Here is a 25,143-nt window from a genome sequence, read left to right on the forward strand (position 1 = left end):
AGCTAATATATCTCTAGCACCCCCTCTCAATCTCAAGATGAAAACTTGATGAAACCTTGAGATTTGATAAGGTTGAAAAGATCCCTTGAATGAAGTTTGGCTCTGTGATGATGGTTTGAGGAAGGCAATGGTTTTGCTGTGTTGATGCGACTTCTAACGATGACATAACTATACTGAAGAGTTTTGATGGCAGTATTGAGAAGCCAAAGAAGATGATTGCAGTGAAAAAATACCGAGGAAGACAAAGATTGCTCTTAATACATTGTAAGAACAGAATACCATGGCCACAAGAAGGTAGCTCTGATTCCATGTTAAAAATACTGAATAAATATTATTGTATTTCACAGAATAATAGAATATATATGAGTACCTTTATATAGGAGGCAGATGTGTGTAGTACAAGTAAGAGTGTTATACAAGTAAACAAGGTATGCCTAAAGCCCACAACCCAATACACGTTAACAATTTGGATCATTGAATTTGACTGTTGAGTTTTCACTCTTTACGCTTAAAATGTAATTGCACAGAAATTACCGTCACTAATTTGTTTTAAGCTGGTCAAAAAGTTAGTTCATTAAAATAAAAATAAATAAACAAAAAATGGTAAAAAAGTTAATGAAAAATATGGTTTTAAAAAGGTGGAAATTATTGTTTTCTAAAATTTACTTACCAAAGACATTTAGTCCTTTAAATTTTACATGAGCATTATTGTTTGGTGAATTTTATAAAATGTGCAATATTAGTCACTTCATTGACTTTTATTACTTTCCTCACTTACATGTCTAATAGAATAATGATGTCTATATTTAAAAGACTTAGGTTGTGTTTGTTTCAGTTGTATTAGAAATTGGAAAAATATTTTACATGATGGTTAGTGTTTGGTTTGGATTGAAATTTTAGCAACCCAAGAATTGGGATCTTTGATTATAAAATAGGTGGTCCTGAAGTGTAAAATGGTTTACATTTCAGATTTACCTTCAAACCATTTCCATGGTCTGCTTGAGAGAGAGAGAGAGAGAGAGAGCTAGCCACCAGAGACAGAGGCCATCGATGAGGGAGAGAGCACCACCAACACCTAAACTCGAGCTCTGGTCCACCACCATTCGTCGTTGTGCCTATCACCACCAATCAAGGTCAAATCAGAAGCCCTCTTCCTCTCTCTCTCTCTCTCTCTCTCTCTCTCTCTCTCTCTCTCTCTCTCTCTCCTTCTTTCTTGCTCTTCCTCCCATACTGATCTTACTTCTCTCTCTCTCTACCTTTCCATCCTCCCTTCCTCCCTCATTGATCTACTCTCATTGGCCTCATTGCTGTGGATTTTTTTATTTATTGTAAATATATTTTTTTTTGGGTTTTGGAGGATCGGTGGTTAGGGTGATTTGTGGGTTTCAAGGGTGGTGGGTTGTGGGTTTGGTAGATGGGTTTTGATTTTGAGATTAATGAGTTTTGATTTTGATTATGATTATGATTTTTTCAAGTTAATTGGTTTTGTGGTGGTTGATGGTGGCTAGTGGTGGCTAGGTTTGTGGTGGTGACTGTGGTGGCTAGGTTGATAGAAATAGGTTTTTACATGCAAAACCAAACATTGGGAAATAATTTTACGGCATATTTTCTATAACGCAGACAAACAACTGAAAATATTTTCCTTTTTGTAAAACATTTTCACCTGAAAGTATTTTACACTCAGAAAATATTTTACATATTGCCAAACATAGCCTTAGCAAAAAATAATTTTAGACAAAGTTTAACTACAAAACTAATTGTAGCATAAGACCACAACTTTACTCAATAAAATAAATGTTACTACATATTTTGAAAATCTAACCGTTGAATTGCATGTTCTACATGCTCTTATTACACATGCCAAATTTTGTGTCAATCATATATTATTTAATATATGATCTATAAGTTTATATATAATTTAAACAATTTATTGATGACATAGCTATTGATCTTTAATTTTTTAGAAATTTTGCAAGCAATGATGATATAAGAAGAAGATGTAATCCAATGATGGATTTCTCAAAATTCATTTTCAATAAAAAGATATTGAGTTGTGGCCTTAGGCTACAACCAATTTTGTAGCTAAATTTTGTCCAGTTTTTTTTTTTTTTACTAAAAAATTTATACCATGTATTTGGTCTAACGGAGCATCACCTTTCAATTTGGATTGTGTCCCGAATTTAACCCAATAGAAAAAAAAAAAAAAGAAAAAAAAAGCCTTAATTTAGGAAATCTATTATCAATGTGGAGTGCATTTGCTTCACTTCAATTTTTATGGATAGTATATTTTCAGAAGTTATATTTTCAAAAGGTATAACATTTGGAGAGTACATTTAGACTTGGCAAAATTGGATCTAATCTTGATAACCTAATTCGCAACCAAAGAAAAATACTTGAGTCGAAAAAGATTTTTGGGCCTAGAGTAAAGCATAACAATATAAGCATAGTACCCAATTCTTATATTGTTACCTATAGTAGGACTTACTCATATGACCTCACATAGCTCCAACCTAGTTAAAGTTTTCTACTTCATGAATCTCTTCAATACATGAATACCCAATTCATTTCTGACTTCACCAAGAACCATAGGAGTATAGTCTTCGCAACAAGATCTCCGCCTTTGAAAATTTATATTTATGATGACTTGACCTAATAGGTCTTTAATTATATCTTTAGATCATCTTAGACATAGAGTAAAAAATTGATACTTCGAAGCTTGATCAGTTGAGCTACTATCAAGGCAACAAACCTTCTTCTTTTTGAGAAATTTCTTGAGTTGTTTCTTTATGTCTCCAATGTATAACTTCAATCACTATCTAGACACCACAAACTTATAACTCAATTACAATAAAAATGGTTTTAAATACAGGTTTTCCAACACTAACATAATTGACCCTACTTATCAAAAAAAAAAAATTGACTCTAAAAATACAAGAATGAAACATGTACTGTGTTGATTATATCTTAGTTGTTCCTTGGTTTTTGTAACAATTTTTTTTTTACACTTGAGATATATTGAAATATCTTCTTTTTGTCTATCTGTCTCACATGCCTTACTTATTAACTGCTTCAGATGCCTTACTTATTAATTGGTATCATTTTTTTCACATGCATTTTACGTTCTTTTGAGTAGCTTTATATATGCTAGTGTATAACTTGTGTATATGCGTGATATAATTAAAAACAATTATAATTACATATATATATGGGTTTCAATTATACCTGGCATAATTATTACACATTTTTTAAGTCATAGATGAGTTTTACTCTCTCTCTCTCTCTCTCTTTTATCTTAAATTTTTTTTATATATACACATGAGTTTACTCTTTTTATTTTTTAATTTATTTATTGGGTTTTTGATAGTTTAATTATATTAGGCTCTTTGTCTTTTGCACAACATTAACTCACCTAAAACGAAAATTAAAAAAACTTAGATAAGACACATGACACAAAATTAGACAACAATTGGAATCAAATTTAGAATCTAATTGAAATTTCTCTCAGCTTAGGTTTCAATAATATACTAGCGTGTAGCCCCGTGCTTATGCACGGTACAATTAAAAATAATCAAAATTATACAATTCAAATTATACATTTTTCTTAGAAGAGGTTCAAATTATGCATAGTATTAGCTTACATTTTTTTTTAAACCATACATTTATAAAATATGTAATGATTTCTCATTATATATATATATATATATATATATATATATAATTTAGAATTTATTTGGTTTTAAACTCTTCTTTTTTTGCACCTAATAATTCACTTGTGGAGGGGTACTCCCTTAGAAGGGACTGTTTGCTATGGGAAACTCTAATAAGCTAGAGGTGGGAGGCATAGCTCCCCGGTGTGGGACAAAACTGTGTGGGAGTACTAGAGTTTCCCAAAGCGGACAATACCTTCTAAGGGAGTACCCCTCCATTAAAAGGCGATCATTGAGTTATAGTCATTATTAAGGCATCGCAATCCCGAAGAGGGAATCCACCCAAGGAAGGGAAGAGGCAAAGGACCTTTTGGAGATAAAGTTAGGAAGGCCAGGGTGCTAAGAGACAATCCTAGAAAGTAAGGGAAGTTTCCAATGAGAAGTAGCTCACTGCCTCCGCATTAAATGGTTGGTAACAGCTTTATTAGCTACATTGATGAGGAAGTGACCTAAACAACGGAGTTCACAACTAAGCAACTTCTTCTACCATCTTCATTAGAGATATAAAGGAGCAAGTGTCATGATGAGAATTGGGTTAGGTGGGGATGAAGGGCTAGGATGTGAAACACTAGGCAGTATATAAGGGAAGGAAAACCCCAAACAAGGGGGATTCAGAAAAATAGCAGGAAAAAAGAACTAGAGCAAAAACATTGAGAGAAGAACATGAACAGTATACTAGCCTAGGTAATATGTGTTTCCTCGGGCAAGTGTGTAACCAGCAATGTACGTACATATTCAATGGACTTTAGCCCTTTTCTTCCCTATATCCGTCTTTGGGTGAAGCCCTCCTTTCTTTTAGACCCACTCTCTTATAAATATCTATTGATTTGGGCCTAGGTGAGCTATGTGAGCTTCACTGTTCTAGGTGGGCTTAGGCTGTTTGATTTCCTAGTCCTTACAACTTGCCATAAAAATTAAAAACTTAGATGGAAATGTGGTGAAAAAATAGACTTTTTTAATTGAAATCCAAATTTGAATATAATTGAATTCGGATTTTTTGATTTCTACACTCAATAATTCATTTGGCACAAAATTAAAAATTAAATAGGACACATGACACAAAATTGAGAATCCAATTAAAATTTATTTAGATTTTTTTTTGAGCTTTGGTTATTAATATATATATATATATATAGACGAGTCTTATATTCCACATGGTGCTTTTAATGCGTATTTACTTAAGTATAATTTCGGAAAGATAGGTTAAAGTCAATCAAGACTTGAGCTTTATTCTTACAAATGTCTTCCAAAGTTCAAGTTTTACACTAGGCTGTTTTATTTTCACATGTGTCGCATGAGTGATGTAAGTTACTTTAATTCGGTATATGTGTGAAGTTTATAGAGTAAATTGGCTAAAATAAAATTTTAAAAGGCACAATGACCACTACCCCAAAGGTGGGGGGAGGGGGATGTTGGCAATTTCCCAATTCTTTGTGTAATAATTTATTCTCCTTCATAAAAAGTTCTGTGTAAAGAATAATAGTAAGATGGTAATTACGTATTAATAAACTTCTAAATATGATATTTTTCTTTAGCCATTTTTTTTTTGAAAAGATTCTTTATGCTAATGTCATAATTTTCAAGTATATAAATATTTATAATAAAGATTAATGAAAGTATTATAATTCGAACATTTTCGGAATCTATGTTACCTAGAAAAACATAAATTTAAGTAAATTGCTATTAATATTTATTAATTACTAAAAATCTTTTAGTTCATGGATGAAATTTTGGTTTTGAAAAAAAAAAACCCACAAAATGTGACTTAATAGATAAATAGGGTACAACAAATATGCATGATACTGCCTCTTGGCATAAATGTGCATATGTTATATAAAAACTTTTGTCCCGTCTCCGAAGTCAAATCCTGGCTCTGCCCGCTGAGGAAGAGTTTACTCGATATGAATAAGCAATTTCTACCTGCAAAGCCATGGACCATATTGGCTTGGGACAATGGACTGCAAAGCACTAAGGTACTAGATCGGAAATAAACACCTAGTCCTTATTTGATCTGATATAGATTTGGACGTTTTTCTGACTATCCTTTGAGAGAAATCTGACTTTGAGCCTGTTTTCTTTTTTTGGCCATTTTAAAGTTAGATATTATAAGAGCAACCACATCTCTTCAGCTAAAATTGTGTAAAATGAAAAAAAGTACAACTTTTACATATTTTATGCAAAAAATCACCCACATCAGTGGGTGGATAAAGGTGCAAAAACGTGGAAACCCTTAAACGAGCTACAGTACCGTGTAAATATACACGAGTACTGTAGCTCGTGTATGGATTATTTGAATCTTTCCGTTCGCTCCATTTTTCCTCTCTCTACTCCGTTCTCAACGAACTCAACAAACTCAATATCATCCACAGAGAAATTAACACAGAACAGATCCTCAGTAACAAACTCAAACATACACTTGCTCCAAAAAAAAAAAACACACAGATACACAAACTTTGGTCGGCGGAGCTGCAGATCAGAGCTGGGATCGGTGGTGCTGGGGATCGGAGATCGGAGCTGGGATCGGTGGTGCGCGGATCGGAGATCGCGGCTGGGCTCGGCGTGGATCGGAGATCGCGCTGGGCTCGGCGTGGATCGGAGATCGCCGCTGGGCTCGGCAGTGCGAGATCGGAGATCGGAGCTGGAAAATGGGTAGAGAGAGAGAGAGAGAGAAAGAGAAATGAAGAGAAGGAGAGAGAGAGAGACATGAATCAGAAATGAAGAGAAGAGAGAGAGAGAGAGAGAAGTTACCAAAAAATAAACAGTAGGCGCGGTAGTTGAGAGATATAATTAAAAAAAAAAAGAGAAAATTATTATTTAATTAATAGAGGTGGGAGGATAGATGAACTGACGTGGGTGATTTGTAAAAATGAATGTGTAAAATTTTAAAAGGAGGTTTTTTGTGTAAAATAGATGAAATTTTTAGCTGATCTGGTGTGGTTGCTCTAAGGGGTCATTTATGGATTTTAATTATTAATTAATTATCTTAAATTAAAGGTAATTAACTAGATATTTAAATTCACTCCACTACCTTGTGAGATTATTAGTTACTTTAAAATTATCTGGTGTATGCATCTTCATGATTATTTTTAGTTTGATCCAATTAGATTATGATACATAATTAATCAAAATTAATTTTTAAAGAAGTAATTATAATCAATAAATCACAATCACACAAACGGAGGGTTCCTGATTATTTTTAGTTTTATCCAATTAGATTACGACAGCATGGGCCTTAGCCATGGATCGAGGGGTGAACATGGTGTCCATAAACGGAGGGCTCCTGATGGCTCCTCCTCATCTAACAATCAAAAACCCATATTTGAAAGGAGCGGCTGAGATGTATGAAGATGGTGTATTTGTTACTGTGGTTCTCAACTTCATTGTGGACTCTCACATCTGCATCTTTGAAAAAGTCTCATCTTATGGCCGATATCTCTGCTTCAACCATGTCATCAGTTGCAACAAAGATGCCACTAAGCTTGCTCCCATATTATTCCTAGCCTCTGAAGCCTGTTCTCCTGAAAGGTTTGTATGGTTTTGGTCATCTCAAAAGATGTTCAAAATCCTAAGTAACTTCTAGAGGAATGTTTTGCATAGAAATGGCAATGGGGCAGGTTTGGGGCGGGTTTCCTATTCCCTGTCCCCATCCCACTTCTTCTTTGGGGTGTTTTTCTTTTTTCAGCCCCATTCTAGTAGGTCTTACTGTTAGGTTCTAAGACCTTAGGAACTAATGTATTAAAACTTCAATGTGTATTGTGTTGGCAAATCATGAATAAAACATAGAGTCTAGGTTAGGCTTGCTCAAAGTATGTTTTGTTGTAAAGTTGGAATCGAGTGATTGCAGAAATTAGTGGGCAAATTCTGCAAGGCTCAATCAATTGAGAATCATGCAGATTGTTTTTTTTTTTTTTTTGCAGAATTTCCAACTCAGCCCAAACCCGCTTGACGTGTAAGGTTTCATATTTTACTTCTCATATAAAAAGAAAAATTCTAGCTACGTTTTAGAAGCTTTTAATATGCTATGTGTGTGAATCTCTTGTGAAATCTAGAGGTGTTTACCTTTATACATACTTAGGGTTATCAAGATCAAGATTGACATTAAGAGTTTGGTAATCATTTCAGTTGTTACACAAAGAATATTCAAGAAGATCAAGATTCACAAGTAGGAAAACTTGTGGTTGTAATGGATCAAAGGAAAGAAGTAGTCTGTGGACTCGGAGCTATCACGTGATCGTAGTAGTAAGTTTTCTACTCGAGGTAGCAATAGGATATTAGTAGTCTAAGTTCTATTGTACAACCTTCAATTCTTTCATAGTGGATCTGTTTTACCTTGAGAATAGCTAGGTTAAATCCTCCTCAGGTTTTTTACCAGTTTGGTTTTCCTGGGTCATTAGATCTTTGTGTTCTTTATATTTTCCACATTATATTTGTTTTACATATGTTGGTTTAACCTAGTGTTAATTAACGAACTTGTTAATCAACTTGACTTAATATTAGGTTAATCAAATTGTGTTAAGGGGTCTAAAACTTTACAATAATGAATGATAATTGTTTAGGAGAATTGCATTTGTTGACAGATACTATGTAGTGATGATATATTATGGAGATAGATTATGTAAATACATAATTTAGAGTAATATTGAAGACTTGTGGTTGACCAAAGTAGACAATTAATATACTAACAAAATGAGTAAACAATTAAAAGTTATTATTATTTATACTTATTGAAAATGTATTCCCCTTTCAAATATATATATATATATATATAGAGAGAGAGAGAGAGAGAGAGAGAGAGAGAGAGAGAGAGAGAGAGAGAGAGAGAGAGAAATGATTGATATATATATATATATATATATGTGTGTGTGTGTGTGTGTACGTTACGTACGTACGTTACTGTCCATATATATGAGCAAGATAAGTGGTAGAGATCATGAAAATTTGACAACTAATTAATTTTGATTGTATCTATTGTCAAAATTTTAGTATGAAAACCAAATTCATTCTTGGTTTTTTATTTATAACAATTACATTAATTGGTTTACATAATACACATATTTTAAATTATACAAGAAATATTTTTTAAAAAAATTGCATACCAAACACCAAAAAAATTCTCAAGCTCATTTTCAAAGCCATTACCAAACACTAGAAAATGAGACAATTTTCTAGAAAGTACTCTTTAGAAAATGAACTATTTTCTAAAAAACGTTAATGCTGAAACAAACAAGGGAAGAAGATAAAAAAAATATACATCTTAAGTCAGACTCAATTATATAAGTAATTTCTTTTATTGAAATTAAAAAACCAACAATATGAAAAGGCATACCGAACTAAAATATGAGCAGGGTGATTACCATGTTGACAAATATAAGAAACCTTGGTCATACTAAAGTAGTGTGGCTTTTGCCTAATGCAGTCTATGATATATATATGTATATATATATATATATATATATATATATATATATATATATATATAAATCGAAGGCTTTGAAACTCTTTCAATTTTTCACGTCAGCACAATATTTAAATAAAATTATTATTTTTAGTCCAAACTTAATAAGGAGTGAAACTCTATCTCTCTAACAAATCCAATTTAAACTCAAACTCATCATTATCATTTTTTTTTAAACAAAATTATTTTTGTTTAATCCAAATAAAATTATTATTTTATTTAAATAACCACAGTATGTAAATAAAATTATTTTTTTAGTCCAAACTTAACAATGAGTGAAACTCTATATTTTTAACAAGTCCAATTCAAACTCAAACTCATCATTTTAATTTTTTTTAAACAATATTATTTTTAAAAAAAAAACTTAATAAGGAGTGAAACACTATCTCTCTAGCAAGTCGAACTTAAATACAAAAATAATATTATTAGCAAAAAAAATATATACAATTGAAGTTTTCAAGATTTTTAGTTTTTACTCATAATCTAAACTCTAAACACACAAAACTTCATGTTCAACACAATTTTTGGTGACCATTATTTTACGCTGAAACACAACCTCTATGTTGGCTGTTCAAGTTCACTAGGACTCTAAATCCTTCTTTAGTTGACAACTATGAATCATTTAGCTAGAAATATAAAATATCTTGCAAAAACTTAACATTAAAGAAAATTATTTTTGTTTAATCCAAACTTAACAAGAAGTGAAACTCTATCTCTTTAACAACAACAACTTAAACTCAAATAAAACATTGACAATATATATATATATATATATATATATATGTGTGTGTGTGTGTGTGTGTGTGTGTGGGGTACAGAATTCCAATGAGAAGACCATGCCACGTGTCATATCTGAGGCCGAGGAGGCCACTGTAGTTTCGAGGAGGTCACACCCTCGGATGGTAAGGCCACTTTAGTGGCACATTACCAAAGGAGGTCACATTGAAGAGAAGGGACTTTGGAGAAGGGGTTAGTCCTGACTGAAGGAATAGTGGCTGCCACCACATTTAATACTTCCCACCAAACCTCCTGGCCATATTTATGTGGAGAATACCCCTGAACAATGCTGTCTTGGTTGACACAACTCACAAGGGGTTTGATAAGGGGCCTGATGGGACAAACACTCAAGTGATAACCTGGGCGACCAACAACTGGAGGGCCAAGATCATCTCAAGCGGGCCATATAATGGGAGACACCCTCAGAGGAAAAGGAGGAGAAAAATGGTGGAAAAGGATACTGTCGCAACTTAGAATAGAAATTGTAACCTAATCTAAAGGAATATATTCAATAGCTATTCTCCTCGGACTTTGCCGAGGAGTGATTTACCTTGCATACAGTTTAAGCTTCTTCATTTTTCTATTATCCTCGACACATTGTGCTCGTTGATTCTTCTGTGGAAGCCCAACCTTCAAGCCCACTCTCTATAAATTCATTGCTTTTTGGACCAAGGATCCAAATCTCGTCCCTACAATATATATATATATATATATATATATATATATATATATATATATAGAGAGAGAGAGAGAGAGAGAGAGAGAGAGAGAGAGAGAGAGAGATGGGTTCAAGTTACACCTAATGTAACTCTTTTTTAAACCATTGGATTTAAGTATATCCAACGGTAAAATAAAAAAATAAATAAATAAATAAATAAAAAAAACTCCTCATTGATGCTAATATTTTAATTAGGGTCTCATTAATTATCCCTCATTTATTATATTTTATATCTATCTCTAAACCCAAAAAAAATGCTATATTTGACTCTCTCTACGTTTCTCTCATTGTCTATCATAGCAAACTTTGAGGCCTGTTCATCCACAGATTCTTCAATACCCTATGAAATTTCAGATAGAGATGTAAACCTCTTATCACTCACAGGACCACTGGCATAGCTTGTAGTCACTCCAAAATCAGCACCAAAACTTTTGAAACTCAACTTGGTTCTTTCAGACTCTCCATGGATGCTAAAGTTGGTTGTTGCTACCTGTATTCCTTGAATTGTTAAGTCAGTCTGTATGTAGTCCAGGCAAATGATTTTTATTCTTATCTGGGGACCTAATGCATGTGTAATTTTAAATAAGAGTTTGTTGATTTGGTTATCCAATCAATTTATAAAAATAAAAAAAAATCAAAGAGTTTGCTGATTTGTAAGCTAAGTTATAGTTGTAATAATTATCTGATGTTTTCTGAACATTGTACATGTGTTCTGCTACTTGAAAACTATAGATTTGGCCATTTTCTGTCTCTATTGCCTAGTTGATTCTCTTTTGAATGAATTATTGCCATTGTAGGCATGTGTTTCTATCAATCTTCTTGCTGGAGGAGCTATATCTTCCACAATGTCAACTTGTTATTCTTCCAAACCATATCCATGTCCCTGAGTCTGAAAGAACCAAGTTGAGTTTTGGAAGTTTTGGTGCTGATTATTTTAGTGACTACAAGCTATGTCAGTGGTCCTATGAGTAACAAGAACTCTACATTTCTATCTGAAATTTCACAGGGTATTGAAGAATTTGTGGATGAACAGGCTTCAAGGTTTGTTATGATAGACAGTGAGAGAAACGTAGAGAGAGAATCATAAGTAACACTTTTTTTAGGTTTAAAGATAGGTATAAAATATAATAAATGGAGAATAATTAATGAGATCTTAATCAAAATATTTGCATTAATGAGAGTCTTTTTTGACTGTTCGATCTACTTAAATCCAGAGTTACACCTGGTGTAACTCTTTAGAGTTACACATTTTTTAAGCAATCTAATTCAACTATGCACTTACAACTCAATGATGTTCAATGTTAGACAACTTCTAAACTATGGAAAAGTATAGAAGTTAAATATTTCTTCATTATTTTTTTTAAAAAAAAATATTAACTAGCAAAATGTCTATTTAATCATTGTTGATTTTTTTAAAAAGTTGATTGGTTTTTCATGCATCGTACGGGTTAGCGATTAGTATACTATATAATAAAAGTTGGGCTTAGAAGTCGTAGTTGCGTCAAGTGGCTGCACTAAATTGCAGAAATTTTTTTAAAATTTTAAAATAACTAAATAAATTTTTTTTTTTTTGTACTTATCTTTTTCTCCTATAATTTCTAAACTGATAAAAATTTTAATTTGATTACAACAAACTCTTCATCTAATCCTTTTATTATTATAATTTATAAGTTGATAAAAAATTTTAATTTGATTATAATTCAAACTCTTCATCTAATCATTTTTTTTATTTAAAAAACAAAAAACAACAACAATCTTCATCTATTCCTTTTTTAAAAAATTTAAATTATATTACTTCATGTAAAAAAAAAAAACATAATTCCTGTAAAAAAAAAAAAAGTTAAGTATTCAACAACAAAATCTTCCTCTTCACGCATGAAATTTTTTTAGATAATTATTGTTCATACCGATTTACTAAAAATGTTTTTGGATAAAGTTAAAAAAAATTTTAAATAAGGTAATAAGTATTTGAGTTTAAAGTAAACATCTTCTCTTTCTTCTAAAAAACAAGTATCTATATATAATAAATGTTTGTTCTTCTAAAAAAAAACATTTGTTTGTTTGTTTATTTTTTTTGGTTATAAAAGAAAAGTTTCCATTTTTCCATATATATATAGTTTTATTTGATATGGAATTTAAATCCTATTTGGAATTAAGATTTCTAATCAATTTGTTTGTTGTTATCTCATAAATCTCATAAAAAGTGGAATAAAGTAAAATCATATGAATAGAAAGAAAAAAGAAAACATTTTTTTTATGGAAAAATGGAATCTTTTCTTTATATATATCCATTTTGAAGTGAAGTTTATTCCAATATGTGGATGTCTAAATCCCATGACAGGTATGCATTCTTTCTTCATTATTATTTTTTCATTTTGTTTAAGCTATTATTTTTTTAACTTCAAAAAAATTAATAGAAACTTCTCACACACATTTTAACCCAATTCATAACATTAAACTATCGTACTCATTTATTTTCTTCTACAATAATTGATTCAGGTTTTAGTTACATACTCACACTTTCATCTTTCAAAGTGATAGGGAAAACAAACAGGTTTATTTTTTGTTCTTTTTTCTAAATTTATATCTTAATTTATAATTTGTGTTAATTTCTTATTTTAAATTATGAATAAGTTTGATTATATTCTTTTTATTGAATGTAAATTGTTGTTTATAAGTTTTTGGTAGTGTTATATTTTTCGGGAAAAAATAAAAAAAAAATAAAAGAGTTTATATAAATTTGGCAACAAAGCTAAATAGATAAGCCTAAGAAATGTTTATTAATAATAGTTTTATCAGTAACTTTTTATTAACATGACTTAAAAAAAAATTGAATAGAGAGATAATTTATTAATGTGATTTAAACTCCACTAAAACTTTTTTAGGGGATTGGTTTAAAAATTTTCGAAGTAATTTTTTTAATTATTAACTACTATTCGCTAACTTCTAACTACCAAAACCCACAATTAAAATACTAAACCATATGAGATACCACTTCTAAAGATTAATATCTTAGCTATTATATATTATACGCTGACTTCTTTTTTTTTGGTCAAAAGAAGCGTTTCTCTCTCTCCCCGCAAGACAAAGGGATTATAGTAAGAATTAGCTAGACAGGAGTAAGATTATGCCACCTCTTTTCTTCAATAAATGTTCAATTCAAATCATTTTTCATGCATATACACACGCTACACAAAGGGATTATAACAAGAATTAGCTAGACAGGGGTAAGACTACACCACCTCTTTTCTACAATAAATGTGAAATTCAAATAATTTTTCATGCATAGACACACACATGTAGAGTGCAACACACAGGACTTAAACTTTAAGTTTAGACTTTAGAAGTTTAAACTTAAACTTGGTAGGGTGAAACTCGCTCAAGTTTTATGCCTTCTTCCATACTTTCAAGGATAAAAATTAAATTCTCATGTGAGTCTCTCTCCACTTCAATTTTTTTTTTAAATGTTTAACAATTTAGATTGTTTTTAATTATTGAATTGACGTTTCACTTAAACATGATTTCAATTATTGTTTTGGATAGTTTTTAACTATTAAATTCAAGGGTTTTCCATTTAAATATATGTAATTAATTAAGCCTTAAAGTTCAATGTATTATTGAAAATCATTATATATATTTTTAGGTACCTCTACTATCTTCCATTCAATTTTATATATATTTTTAGGTACCTCTACTCAAGTTTCATGCCTTCTTCCATACTTTCAAGAACAAAAATTAAATTCTCATGTGAGTTTCTCTCAACTTCAAATTTTTAAATGTTTAATAATTTAGATTGTTCTTAATTATTGAATTGAGGTTTCACTTAAACATGATTTCAATTATTGTTTTGGATAGTTTTTAACTATTAAATTCAAGGGTTTTCCATTTAAATATATGTGATTAATTAAGCCTTAAAGTTCAATGTATTATTGAAAATCATTATATATATTGTTAGGTACCTCTACTATATTCCATTCAATTATATATATATATATATGCATTTTATGATACCTTAGTCTCACACAACATGCATTCATTATGTAACTTAAAAGTGAAATATTCATTTATTTTTATTATTTATTTTAAGTAAATTAATTAAAAAAAATTTACATATGAATTTTGATTAAGCCGTGCATCGCACAAGCATAATGCTAGTCTTCAACTAAAGTACATATAAAGTGGGTTGAAGTCCTTATTATGGGATATTTCTCAACATAAAGTATATTTTGTAATAGGCATGTTAATTTACCAAATGTAACAATTTGATTGATGAGAGTAGCATATAAGAAAGCTAGTATAATATTAATAAATTTGAGAGAATTTCAATTTATGGCGCCCGCTCCTAATGATTGTTTTTTATTATCAAACCAAGATACCAATCAGTTTTTGGTGCAGGTTAGAAATGACCCTAGATATCTTATAAAATTATATGATATTCACTTCATAAGTTTACCAAATAATTACATAACAAATTGTGATGCATTGAACATAAAAAAATGGTACAGAAAATTTGTATACGTGACATACCTTAGTTAACCGTCCTGGTCTCATTTGTCTAACAGTCGGTTTAGGAAGAGTTAATTGGCGAAATAAGAAATCCTTAAAAGCCAAATTTCATGCCAAGTGTCTTGTAATTCAATTGTCATTTTTTTAGTATTGCAAAGAGATACTTTTATGGTTCAAATTCCACTCCTCAAACTATTGAATCATTAGAGGAAAATAAAAATCCACAACAACATTGGGGTTAAAATCGTAGTGGAGGCCAAGGTCCCCTACTAATATTATGGGCAGACAAGCAGGTAGAGAGTGAGTATCACAGGGTTCCCATACTCGACTCTATATAAGTACTCCAACTTTGCGATTGTGCTCTAAAACCAAACCCCATTGATCATGGTTTCTCATATTCCCTGCTATGTGTGCCTTATCTTTTTCTCAATCTCTCACCTTGTCTCCACCTTAGCAGAATCTGATAACTATATCATTCACATGGATGTATCAGAGAAGCCCAAAGACTTTGGTAGCCACCAAGAGTGGTACTTGTCCACTCTAACCTCTGCATTAGAAACTTCTAAACTTAGCACCACCAATTCATTTTCTACCTCCACTTCTAAACTTATCTATAGCTACACTCACGTTATAGATGGTTTTGCTGCAAGTCTATCACTTTCTGAGATTGAGGCATTAAAAAGCTCTCCAGGTTTTGTTTCTTCAATCAAGGACTTGCCTGTGAAGGCTGACACAACTCACTCACCTGACTTTCTTGGCCTTAATGGCAAGTCGGGCTTATGGCCAGTGACAGACTATGGCCAAGATGTCATAATTGGAGTGGTAGATACAGGAATTTGGCCAGAAAGTGAAAGTTACAATGACAAGGGCATTTCCGAAGTTCCTTCAAGGTGGAAGGGTCAATGTGAATTTGGCACCGAATTCAACACATCTTTTTGCAACAAGAAGCTAATTGGTGCAAGGTTCTTTAACAAAGGTCTAATAGCCAAATACCCCAACGTGACCAATAACATTAAAAATTCCACACGAGACACAGATGGTCATGGGACCCACACTTCAAGCACGGCTGCTGGGAATTATGTGCAAGGTGCATCATATTTTGGCTATGCCACAGGAACTGCTAGAGGCATAGCTCCAAAAGCCAGAGTGGCCATGTACAAGGCCTTGTGGGATGAGGGTGCTTATTCATCAGATATTATGGCTGCCATTGATCAAGCAATTTTGGATGGTGTAGATGTCATATCCTTATCATTGGGCATAGATGGGGTACCATTGCATACTGACCCAATTGCCATAGCCACATTTGGAGCCTTGAAAAAGGGTGTGTTTGTGTCCACTTCAGCTGGAAATCGAGGGCCTCTTCTTGGGACCTTACACAATGGCATACCATGGGTTTTAACCGTTGCTGCTGGAACCATGGACCGTGACTATAATGGAGTTGTTACTCTTGGCAATGGAGTTCAACTCTTGGGCTCATCTTTGTATATTGGGAAATGGAATTCATCTTCCAATAAAATCCCAATCGTTTTCTTTGATGCTTGTGACAATCTCAAGGCATTGCAGAAAGTTGCGTACAAGATTGTTGTGTGCCAAGATAAGAAAGGCTCATTGTCTAACCAAGTTCAAAATGCTTACGATGCAAAAGTGGTAGCTGCGGTCTTCATAACCAACGTCACTGACTTGGAGTCCTACATCCGAACCTCATTTCCATCAATTTTCTTGAACATGAAGAATGGAGAAACTGTCAAAGACTACATCAAAACCAGCGAGTCCAACCCAAAAGCAAGCCTTGAGTTCAAAAAGACAACTCTTGGTATCAAACCATCACCAAGAGTTAGTAGCTACAGTTCGAAAGGGCCATCTATAAGCTGCCCATTTGTGCTGAAGCCTGACATAATGGCTCCTGGTTCATTAGTCTTAGCCTCATGGCCACCAAAAATCCCAGTTGCCTATGAGGGCAGTTCCCTTCTATATAGTGAGTTCAATTTATTGTCTGGTACATCCATGTCTTGCCCACAAGCAGCAGGAGTGGCAGCACTATTGAAATCAGCACACCCTGATTGGAGTCCTGCAGCCATTAGATCTGCCATGATGACCACATCGGATGCATTCGACAACACACTCAATCCAATCACAGACCTTGGTGATGATAACCATCCAGCCAGTCCTTTTGCCTTTGGAGCTGGACACATCAATCCCAACAAGGCATTAGACCCTGGTCTAATATACGATGTGAATGCACAAGATTATGTGAATGTTCTATGTGGTCTAAACTATACCAATCAACAAATTCAAATCATCACCAAATCAGCTTCAAATAATTGTTCCAACACGTCCTTGAACCTTAACTACCCATCTTTCGTTGCATTTTTCAATGCTAAGGGCTCCAATCCTAGTTTTAAAAGTGTACGAGAATTTCATAGAACAATGACCAATGTTGGAGAGGGGCAATCAACCTATGTTGCAAGTGTGACACCTATTAAAGAAATTAAAGTCAGTGTCACGCCAGAGAAATTGGTGTTCAAAAACAAGAATGAGAAGCAAAGTTTCAAGCTGAGTATTGAAGGTCCACAAAAGCTGAAAGAGCAGTTAGTTTTCGGTTATCTTCGTTGGGTGGATAGTGCAAGTAAACGAGTGGTCTCAAGCCCCATAGTGGCCACAAGTTACAGCTCGGAATTTGTGTCATAGTCCAAACTTTAATTGTCTTTCTTTTTGCTTGTGATATTTTAGCTAAATAAAGCTTGATTAATTAGTTTGAAGTTAATCTATTTCTAACTGGTTAGTAATGTGAAGCCAAGAAAAAAAACAAAACCCAGTTGGTGATTAAAACATTTTAGTTTATTTTTATTGGATATGGTTTTGTGTGGTTGTTAAGTTGTAGCTTGTTACATTATAAAACTATCAATCAAAAGAAGTTTCATACATTTAGCATCTAGCTAATACTATAATTATATGTAATATCTTGTGGGGGACAAGCTAATTAGTACCTAACATCCATGTGGAATAAGAAGGTACGGGCAAAGTCAATGACACATGGAAGACAGAATATTGCATAATGAAAATTTTTATGCAATGATCATCTTTTTTTTTTTCTTGGCTTCATAATGTGATTAATTATTATTGATAAGGTTTATGAAGTCAAATTCGCACTATCACTAACATCATCACATTATTTGTTTTGTGCTAAGTGGTGTTATTAATGGGGTATCAATTGGCATAATTATTTTTAAGTTGGGTTTACTGAGTTGGTTTGAAATATGACTCATGATATCTATACTTCCCCAATACTTATCATATATTTTTTTCATCTCTACCGTCATACTCTTCAAAAGTGGATCCCCATCAACACTACACAACTGTTGCAATTGATATGCAATGCTAATTAGCTCATGGAAGTATGTATTAGAAGTGACAAACAAAGACCCAGAAAATCTAAGAAGTCAAATTCGCACTATCACTAACATCATCACATTATTTGTTTTGTGCTAAGTGGTGTTATTAATGGGGTATCAATTGGCATAATTATTTTTAAGTTAGGTTTATTGAGTTGGTTCGAAATATGACTCATGATATTATCTATACTTCCCCAATACTTATCATATATTTTTTTCATCTCTACCGTCATACTCTTCAAAAGTGGATCCCCATCAACACTACACAACTGTTGCAATTAATCTTCAATGCTAATTAGCTCATGGAAGTATGTATTAGAAGTGACAAACAAAGACCCAGAAATCTAAGAAGTCAAATTCGCACTATCACTAACATCATCGCATAATTCGTTTTGTGCTAAGTGGTATTATTAATGGGGTATCAATTGGCATAATTATTTTTAAGTTGGGTTTACTGAGTTGATTTGAAATATGACTCATGATATTATCTATACTTCCCCAATACTAATCATATTTTGTTTTTTCATCTCTATCGCCATACTCTTCAAAAGTGGATCCCTATCAACACTACACAACTGTTGCAATTGATCTTCAATGCTAATTAGCTCATAGAAGTATGTATTAGAAGTGATAAACAAGGACCCAGAAAATCTAAGTGTCGCCACATAAAATATGCCAAGAAATTTCACAAAGGTCTTGACATTTTCCCGTTCAAGATAATTAGGAGGACCAATGAGCTTTTCCCATTCCCATCCGCTTCACAAAAATAAATTTTGTAATGCCCATCCTCCTCTTCCAACCTATCAAATGCTCTCACAAATTTTAAAGCACAATCTAACGTGAGATAAGTGGAATTCCACCTGGTTGGCACATCAAAGGACAACAAACATTTGGCTTTGATTTTCTCATTTTCAACACATCCTTGAAACTTCTCAAACCTTGCAAGAGAGGCTCTCACATATTGCACCGCATTCCTAACCTTGGCAATTGATTCATGAATGGACTTCAACCCACTTTGCACTATCAAATTCAAGATATGCGTATAACAATGCATATGCATGAACCCACCACCCAATATGCTACTATCTCTTTCTTTTGCTTTCTTCTTCACATAATCAATTGCCACATCATTAGAGCTAGCATTGTCCGCGGTAATTGTAAACAACCAGTCTATACCCCACTTCAACAAACATGACTCAACCTCTCTACCAATGGTGTCCCCTTTGTGATTAGCTATAGGGCAAAAGTTCAAAATTTTCTTTTAGTAAGCCCAATCCCCATCAATGAAGAGTGCGGTGACTACCATGTAGTTCAAGTTTTGTATGGACATCTAAGTATCCGTTGTCACATAAACCCGTTGCCCAACAAAAGCCCTTCTCAAAATATCCACCTCACTAGAATAAAGTTTCATACAAGCCCTTACAATGGTAATGCAATGGGGAATAGGAAACCTAGGCTCAACTATTTCCATAAATTATTGAAAGCCTTGACGCTCCACAAATTTAAAAGGAAATTCATCAATAACGATCATCCTTGCCAACGCTAACCTTATCCTTTCTTCACTATAGTTTGCAACCACTAACACATTTGAACCACTTTCCCCTTCCCTCTTAGCTTGGAAAGACAAAGTTTTTTGCTTATCATCATGGGAAAAATGCCATTTCTTACACACCTTCATGTGTTGCAACATGCCCAAAATACCATTTTTCTTACCATGGCAATTATATTGATTTTTACAATACTTGCATTCAGACCTAGGCTTACCGGGATCAGGACCAGCCAACTTAATGAAGTGCTGTCATATTATAAATGGGTCCTTACCACCTTGTTTAGGTGACAGTAGGAGAAGTGATGCACCAAGTCCAATTGGTGCTGCAGGTTCAGGTGGGTTAGGGTTAGCACTACCAGGACTAGGAGGAGATGGGTTAGGGTCCCCAGGGGCATCAAATCCAGGTGGAGCATCGACATTCACCTAATAAAAAAATTTCCAACAAACAAAAAAACAAAGTTTTCACAACAATATCAAATTATAATCAATCAATTTAGTTACAACAATAACAAACTAACAAATTAACAATCATTAGTCATTACTCAACAATTCATGTCACTAATATTAACAAGGAATTTATTATATTGTTCTCAATATAAATATAAAATAAAAGTTAATTATATATATATATATATATATATATATATAAAAACTTAAAGCAGTTGTTACTAAGTACTAAAAATTTAAAATCAAAATGCTGAATATAGTGAGTGATTAGCGATTACCTCTTCGTGAAGGATTGAAAGCGTGAACTCTCTCAATCTCTGTATGTTACTAAGTTTACTAAGTTTATAGTTTATACTGCTACTATAAACTTACTAAAGTAACAACTAAAACTAATGACATAGTTAAGACATATTGAAGTAAGTTAGTAAAGACATATTAAAGTAAGTGGGACTAAAGTAAGTTAGTTATAACCCTAAGACATTAATTTATTAAAGACAGTAAGACATATTAGAGGATAGCATTTTTATTTTTTATTTTATTAATTTTTTTGGAGGGCTAACCGGATACTTATTAGACTATATATTATATAATATAATAGTCTTTCTAGCAGTTTCTAGTCCACTATTAAGGTCTTATATGAAAATCAATAAATCACAACCTTAATCAAACAGCCAACCTTAATGAACCTAAATCAAACACGTGCATCCATGTATGTATATAATATATGTAAGCAGCTACTTGGAGTCTTGGACCCCCCACAAAATAGAAAGACACAAGCTTTGCTTTGAGAGATTTTAAAAGGTGCTATTGGCTTAGCTACTAAGCTTTACTCAAACAAATCAACATGGTTTCTTGGGTTAAAAGGAAGTGTGTAGGCAAAGGAAGTTTTGGTACAGTGAGTCTCGGGGTTAACATAAAATCATGCTTTCCTAAATAACCAAACTTAATCATTCACGCTTTTAGCTTTCCCAAACAAATGAAAAGGAAAAAACACGAAGACAAACAAAACTGAAAACATGAAGAAGCTTACCGTTGTTTTGCCATGACTGGTGAGTGACGGCAAGAGCTCAGGCGAGGCGCTACGTTAGGCGAGACTCGAGAGGCGAGAGTGAGAGAGAGAGAGAGAGTTAAACAATTTCTAAGAGAAAAATATGAATTTATACCCTGAGAATCTGCAAACCTAGCATAAAGCGCTCTGTTTTACTTTTGTTTATTTGTTTTTAATAGCACCCATACCATACGATGTTGTTTTATCAACTTCATAAAAAAAATATAAAAATCAGAACAACAGAACCTGGTATCGGTTCGGTTCGACCACTGTCTCAGTTTCAAATTTCTCAATCCGGTGACTGCACCACACCGGCATCGGAACGAAGGGCGAAGTCCGAATGCCGACCTCGGCTCATTCGGTTGGGGCTAAAGTCTGGACAGTGACGTCGGCGCCAGTCGGTTGGGTTAGCTCCAGTAACGTTTTGCTCACCCCTTATCTAAAGGAGAAGCTGGGAAGAGGCAGGGAAGGCTGCAGACAAAACTGAGCAGGCTAGGTATGAGGTCAGGGTGGCAAAAACAGAGGAACACTTAAGGGCCCAGGTCACTGGGGTGTGTAAAGGCTACTACCTCTAAGTGTGGAATGAAGCATTAAACCAAGCTGGGGTGGATGCTTCTTCCCCACTAAAGAGGACAGAAAATGCCTTTTTATCCCCTAGCCCTTCGCATAGTAGGTCACTCGAGCACCCAGATTGAGGCCGTTCCCAAAGCCCTAGAGTCTAACTAGGCTGCCTCTGTTGATGCTGCTCCCTTCTCTACCGTTCCCCTTAAGGAGGCTGAGCAAGCTGGTGTTGTTGAGAAAGAAAAAAAGCCAGCCAAAGAGATAGCCCCTGAGCCAACAAAGCTTCCACTTGCATCCAAAGATTCTTCTAAGGAGAAGGGAGCCTCTTAAAGCCGGGAACTGGTATTGGTCACCCTCCCCTTCACTACCAAGGAGGATCCAAATGGCAAGGGTACAGCCCAAACAATTATGCTTAAGACAACTGCCAAAGCAACTACAAAGACCAATCCTGCCTCCAAGACCAAATAGAACCTTAGCTATATTTTGTAATTGTAGTTAATTTTATTTTTATTTTTTATATGTACTTCTTTTTATGTGTATTTGTTGTTTGTGTTTTTAAGCATGTACTTCCTTTTCCTTTTCAAGGTCTATCTTCATGAAAAGCATTAAATTCCTTTATGTTTCATTGTGTCTAGATAAAACAAAACATTATTTCTTTCCTGATTAGTGTTTTACTGATATAAGTATAACTTATAGCATCTTTTGATTAAGATATATCTTCATTCTTAACTTTGGCAGACGCTTATGCAAGTTGCAATTTGACTATTACATTTCATGTAATTGGTAATACAATAAATTAACCCTTTAGGCATCTAACGTTTAACACTTTGCAATTTAACTAAGAAACACACCTTGTGTACCTGAGATATATGGCTCAAAAGCTTATGTGTGGTTCAAAACTCCATCAATGATTTCCAGTAGATGTGAAGCATTGACTTATCGAAGGCATTTGGTCCGAGGAGCACGACCCCACGAAATAAGGTTTATTACTCAAGAACATTTCATGGATATACTTGCAAATACTTCAAGTGGTGCTCATAGGCATTTCTTCAGTTAAGTTATTACAATAAGAGTCTTAATTATCCATCACAGATAGATCAAGTACTAATTTACCCTAGGTATGTGGTCCGAGTAGCCAGGCATGACCAAGGTTCTGTTTGGTATTTAGCTTAGTAGGCAGATATTAATTTACTCAAGGCATGTGGTCTGAGGAACCAAGCATAACCGATGTTATGTTTAATGCTCAGATAACTGGAGAAGTATTAATTTACCCAAGGTATGTGATCCGAGGAATCAAGCATGACCAATGTTCTACTTAACACTTAAAGGAATAAGAAGTATTAATTTACCCAAGGTATGTGGTCCGAAGAATCAAATATGACCAATGTTCTGTTTAACACTTAAAGGAATAAGAAACACAGTATATAACAATAGAAACAAAAATATGGTAGGAATGCCTTTCATTAATAATAGTACCTTCGTAGGTTATTTACATTCCATAGGTATGGTACAACATTTTCATCTAAATCCTCCCAAAAAGTAAGCCCTTATACCAGCCACGGAGGTGATGCAGTCTGGCCCCTCCCAATTGGGTCTGCAACTATCACCGTCATCAAACTGAGACCCCGAGCTGAAGGGAGTCCCTCCCATTTTCCTATGGCGCAACTTACTTCTTAAATGATCAATCTCCAGCTGCATGTGCCTGGTATCTTCTCCATGAGATACGTGGCTCCCCCTCCTAGAATGACCTTTGCTAGGATGAGTTGTGTGCACACTAATTTCACAGTCCCTTTTTTGCTCAAGATTAACGAATTGATCTTGATGTTGGGATCCTAAAGATTCTTCCTAGTTTGGTCCTAAACCCACCATGATTGAACAAGCTTTAGAAAATTCAATTTCCCACAAACGGCGCCAATTGTAAGGACACAATTTGCTCCTAAAGCCCAAATGAAGGGTCAATGGCCCAAAGAGCCCAAAACAATGAATTTGTTAGAGAGTGGGCTTGATATTGAACGTTCAATGAGTTAGATAATGGGCTAGTTAATGTCTAAACAAGCAAGACGAATAGTTTAGATAAAGAAGGATGATCCTCAATCAAGTCCAAGGAAGGTCTGTCCTTTTATATATGTTTTTCTTGGACTTATACAACAATTATAGTTCTTGAGTATACAGTGATTTTTTTTCTCTCAATCTTAGATACCCCCCTTGTCATGGGTTTCTTCCCTTTTATATGTCCTCTTCTTTCATCCTAGCCTTCCACATGTAGATCAGATTACTAATCTTCTTGATACTTGTCTCATCAGCACTTTTTTTGAAGTCCCTATGGGTAGCTATAAGGCTGGAGATTACTGTTTAAATATTACTTCTGCATTAATGCAGCCAGAAGGTTTGGTGCAGAGCATTCAATGCGGTGGTAGCAGCTTTCTTTTCAGATATTTCTCAATTCTCTTTTGTCTTATCGCTATCTGATGTTTATCCTTGCCAGCATGATTGCTTGTTGCCCTGTTCTTGATGAAGGGTCAAACCTTTGACCTCTACTCTGTTTAGCTGAGGAGGTACTTCTCCTCAGACAACATTTCTAGTTCCTTATGCCCAGACTTCTTTCACAACCCATTAACTTGTATGTCTTCATTAGTACTTACCTGTCCTTGGGCTATTTGATGTCCTTGGGCACGATCCACTGCCCAATACCTATATCTAGACCCTTCCTCCCTACAATAATAATTCTTAAATAATATGAACTTTTTTTTTGAAGAAAAATATAAAATGTACTTAAATATTCACTATTAGCTCTTTTAGATACGCAATCAATTTTTTTTTACCCTAAAGTGGGATTAATTTTCCTCTTAAATTATTCCTAACACACACACACAGATACTAGTAACTAAAAAGTCTTTTTTTATTTTTTGGAGGGGAGGGGGCCAGAGTAACCTAAAAGGCAAGAGTTAAAATAGTTTAACTTCTACATACAATTTCCCTTTTG

At 33.7% G+C, this 25,143-nt stretch overlaps 2 protein-coding genes across 2 annotated transcripts; both read left to right on the forward strand.

The window, feature by feature from the left end:
- Positions 1-6,945: 6,945 nt before the first annotated feature.
- On the forward strand, positions 6,946-11,629 carry LOC142629258 (uncharacterized). The gene is made up of 2 exons (XM_075803211.1): positions 6,946-7,232; positions 11,455-11,629. The coding sequence occupies exons 1-2, from the start codon at positions 6,946-6,948 to the stop codon at positions 11,627-11,629; spliced, it is 462 nt and encodes a 153-aa protein (XP_075659326.1).
- A 3,904-nt stretch (positions 11,630-15,533) lies between these two features.
- On the forward strand, positions 15,534-17,995 carry LOC142627618 (subtilisin-like protease SBT3). Its single transcript, XM_075801494.1, has one exon. It carries the CDS (start codon positions 15,548-15,550, stop codon positions 17,849-17,851), a length of 2,304 nt encoding a protein of 767 aa, XP_075657609.1. The 5' UTR covers positions 15,534-15,547; the 3' UTR covers positions 17,852-17,995.
- The last annotated feature ends 7,148 nt before the right edge of the window (positions 17,996-25,143 follow it).

This window comes from Castanea sativa, chromosome 3, assembly GCF_040712315.1.
Source record: "Castanea sativa cultivar Marrone di Chiusa Pesio chromosome 3, ASM4071231v1".
NCBI classification, from domain to species: Eukaryota; Viridiplantae; Streptophyta; class Magnoliopsida; order Fagales; family Fagaceae; genus Castanea; species Castanea sativa.

Excerpts from the sequence above, each read along its gene's own strand:
- LOC142629258 (XM_075803211.1), top strand. The coding sequence starts at position 6,946 with ATGGATCGAGGGGTGAACATGGTGTCCATAAACGGAGGGCTCCTGATG. Across the intron at positions 7,233-11,454 it reads GAAGCCTGTTCTCCTGAAAG|GCATGTGTTTCTATCAATCT; the intron begins GTTTGTATGGTT and ends TTGCCATTGTAG.
- LOC142627618 (XM_075801494.1), top strand. The coding sequence starts at position 15,548 with ATGGTTTCTCATATTCCCTGCTATGTGTGCCTTATCTTTTTCTCAATC.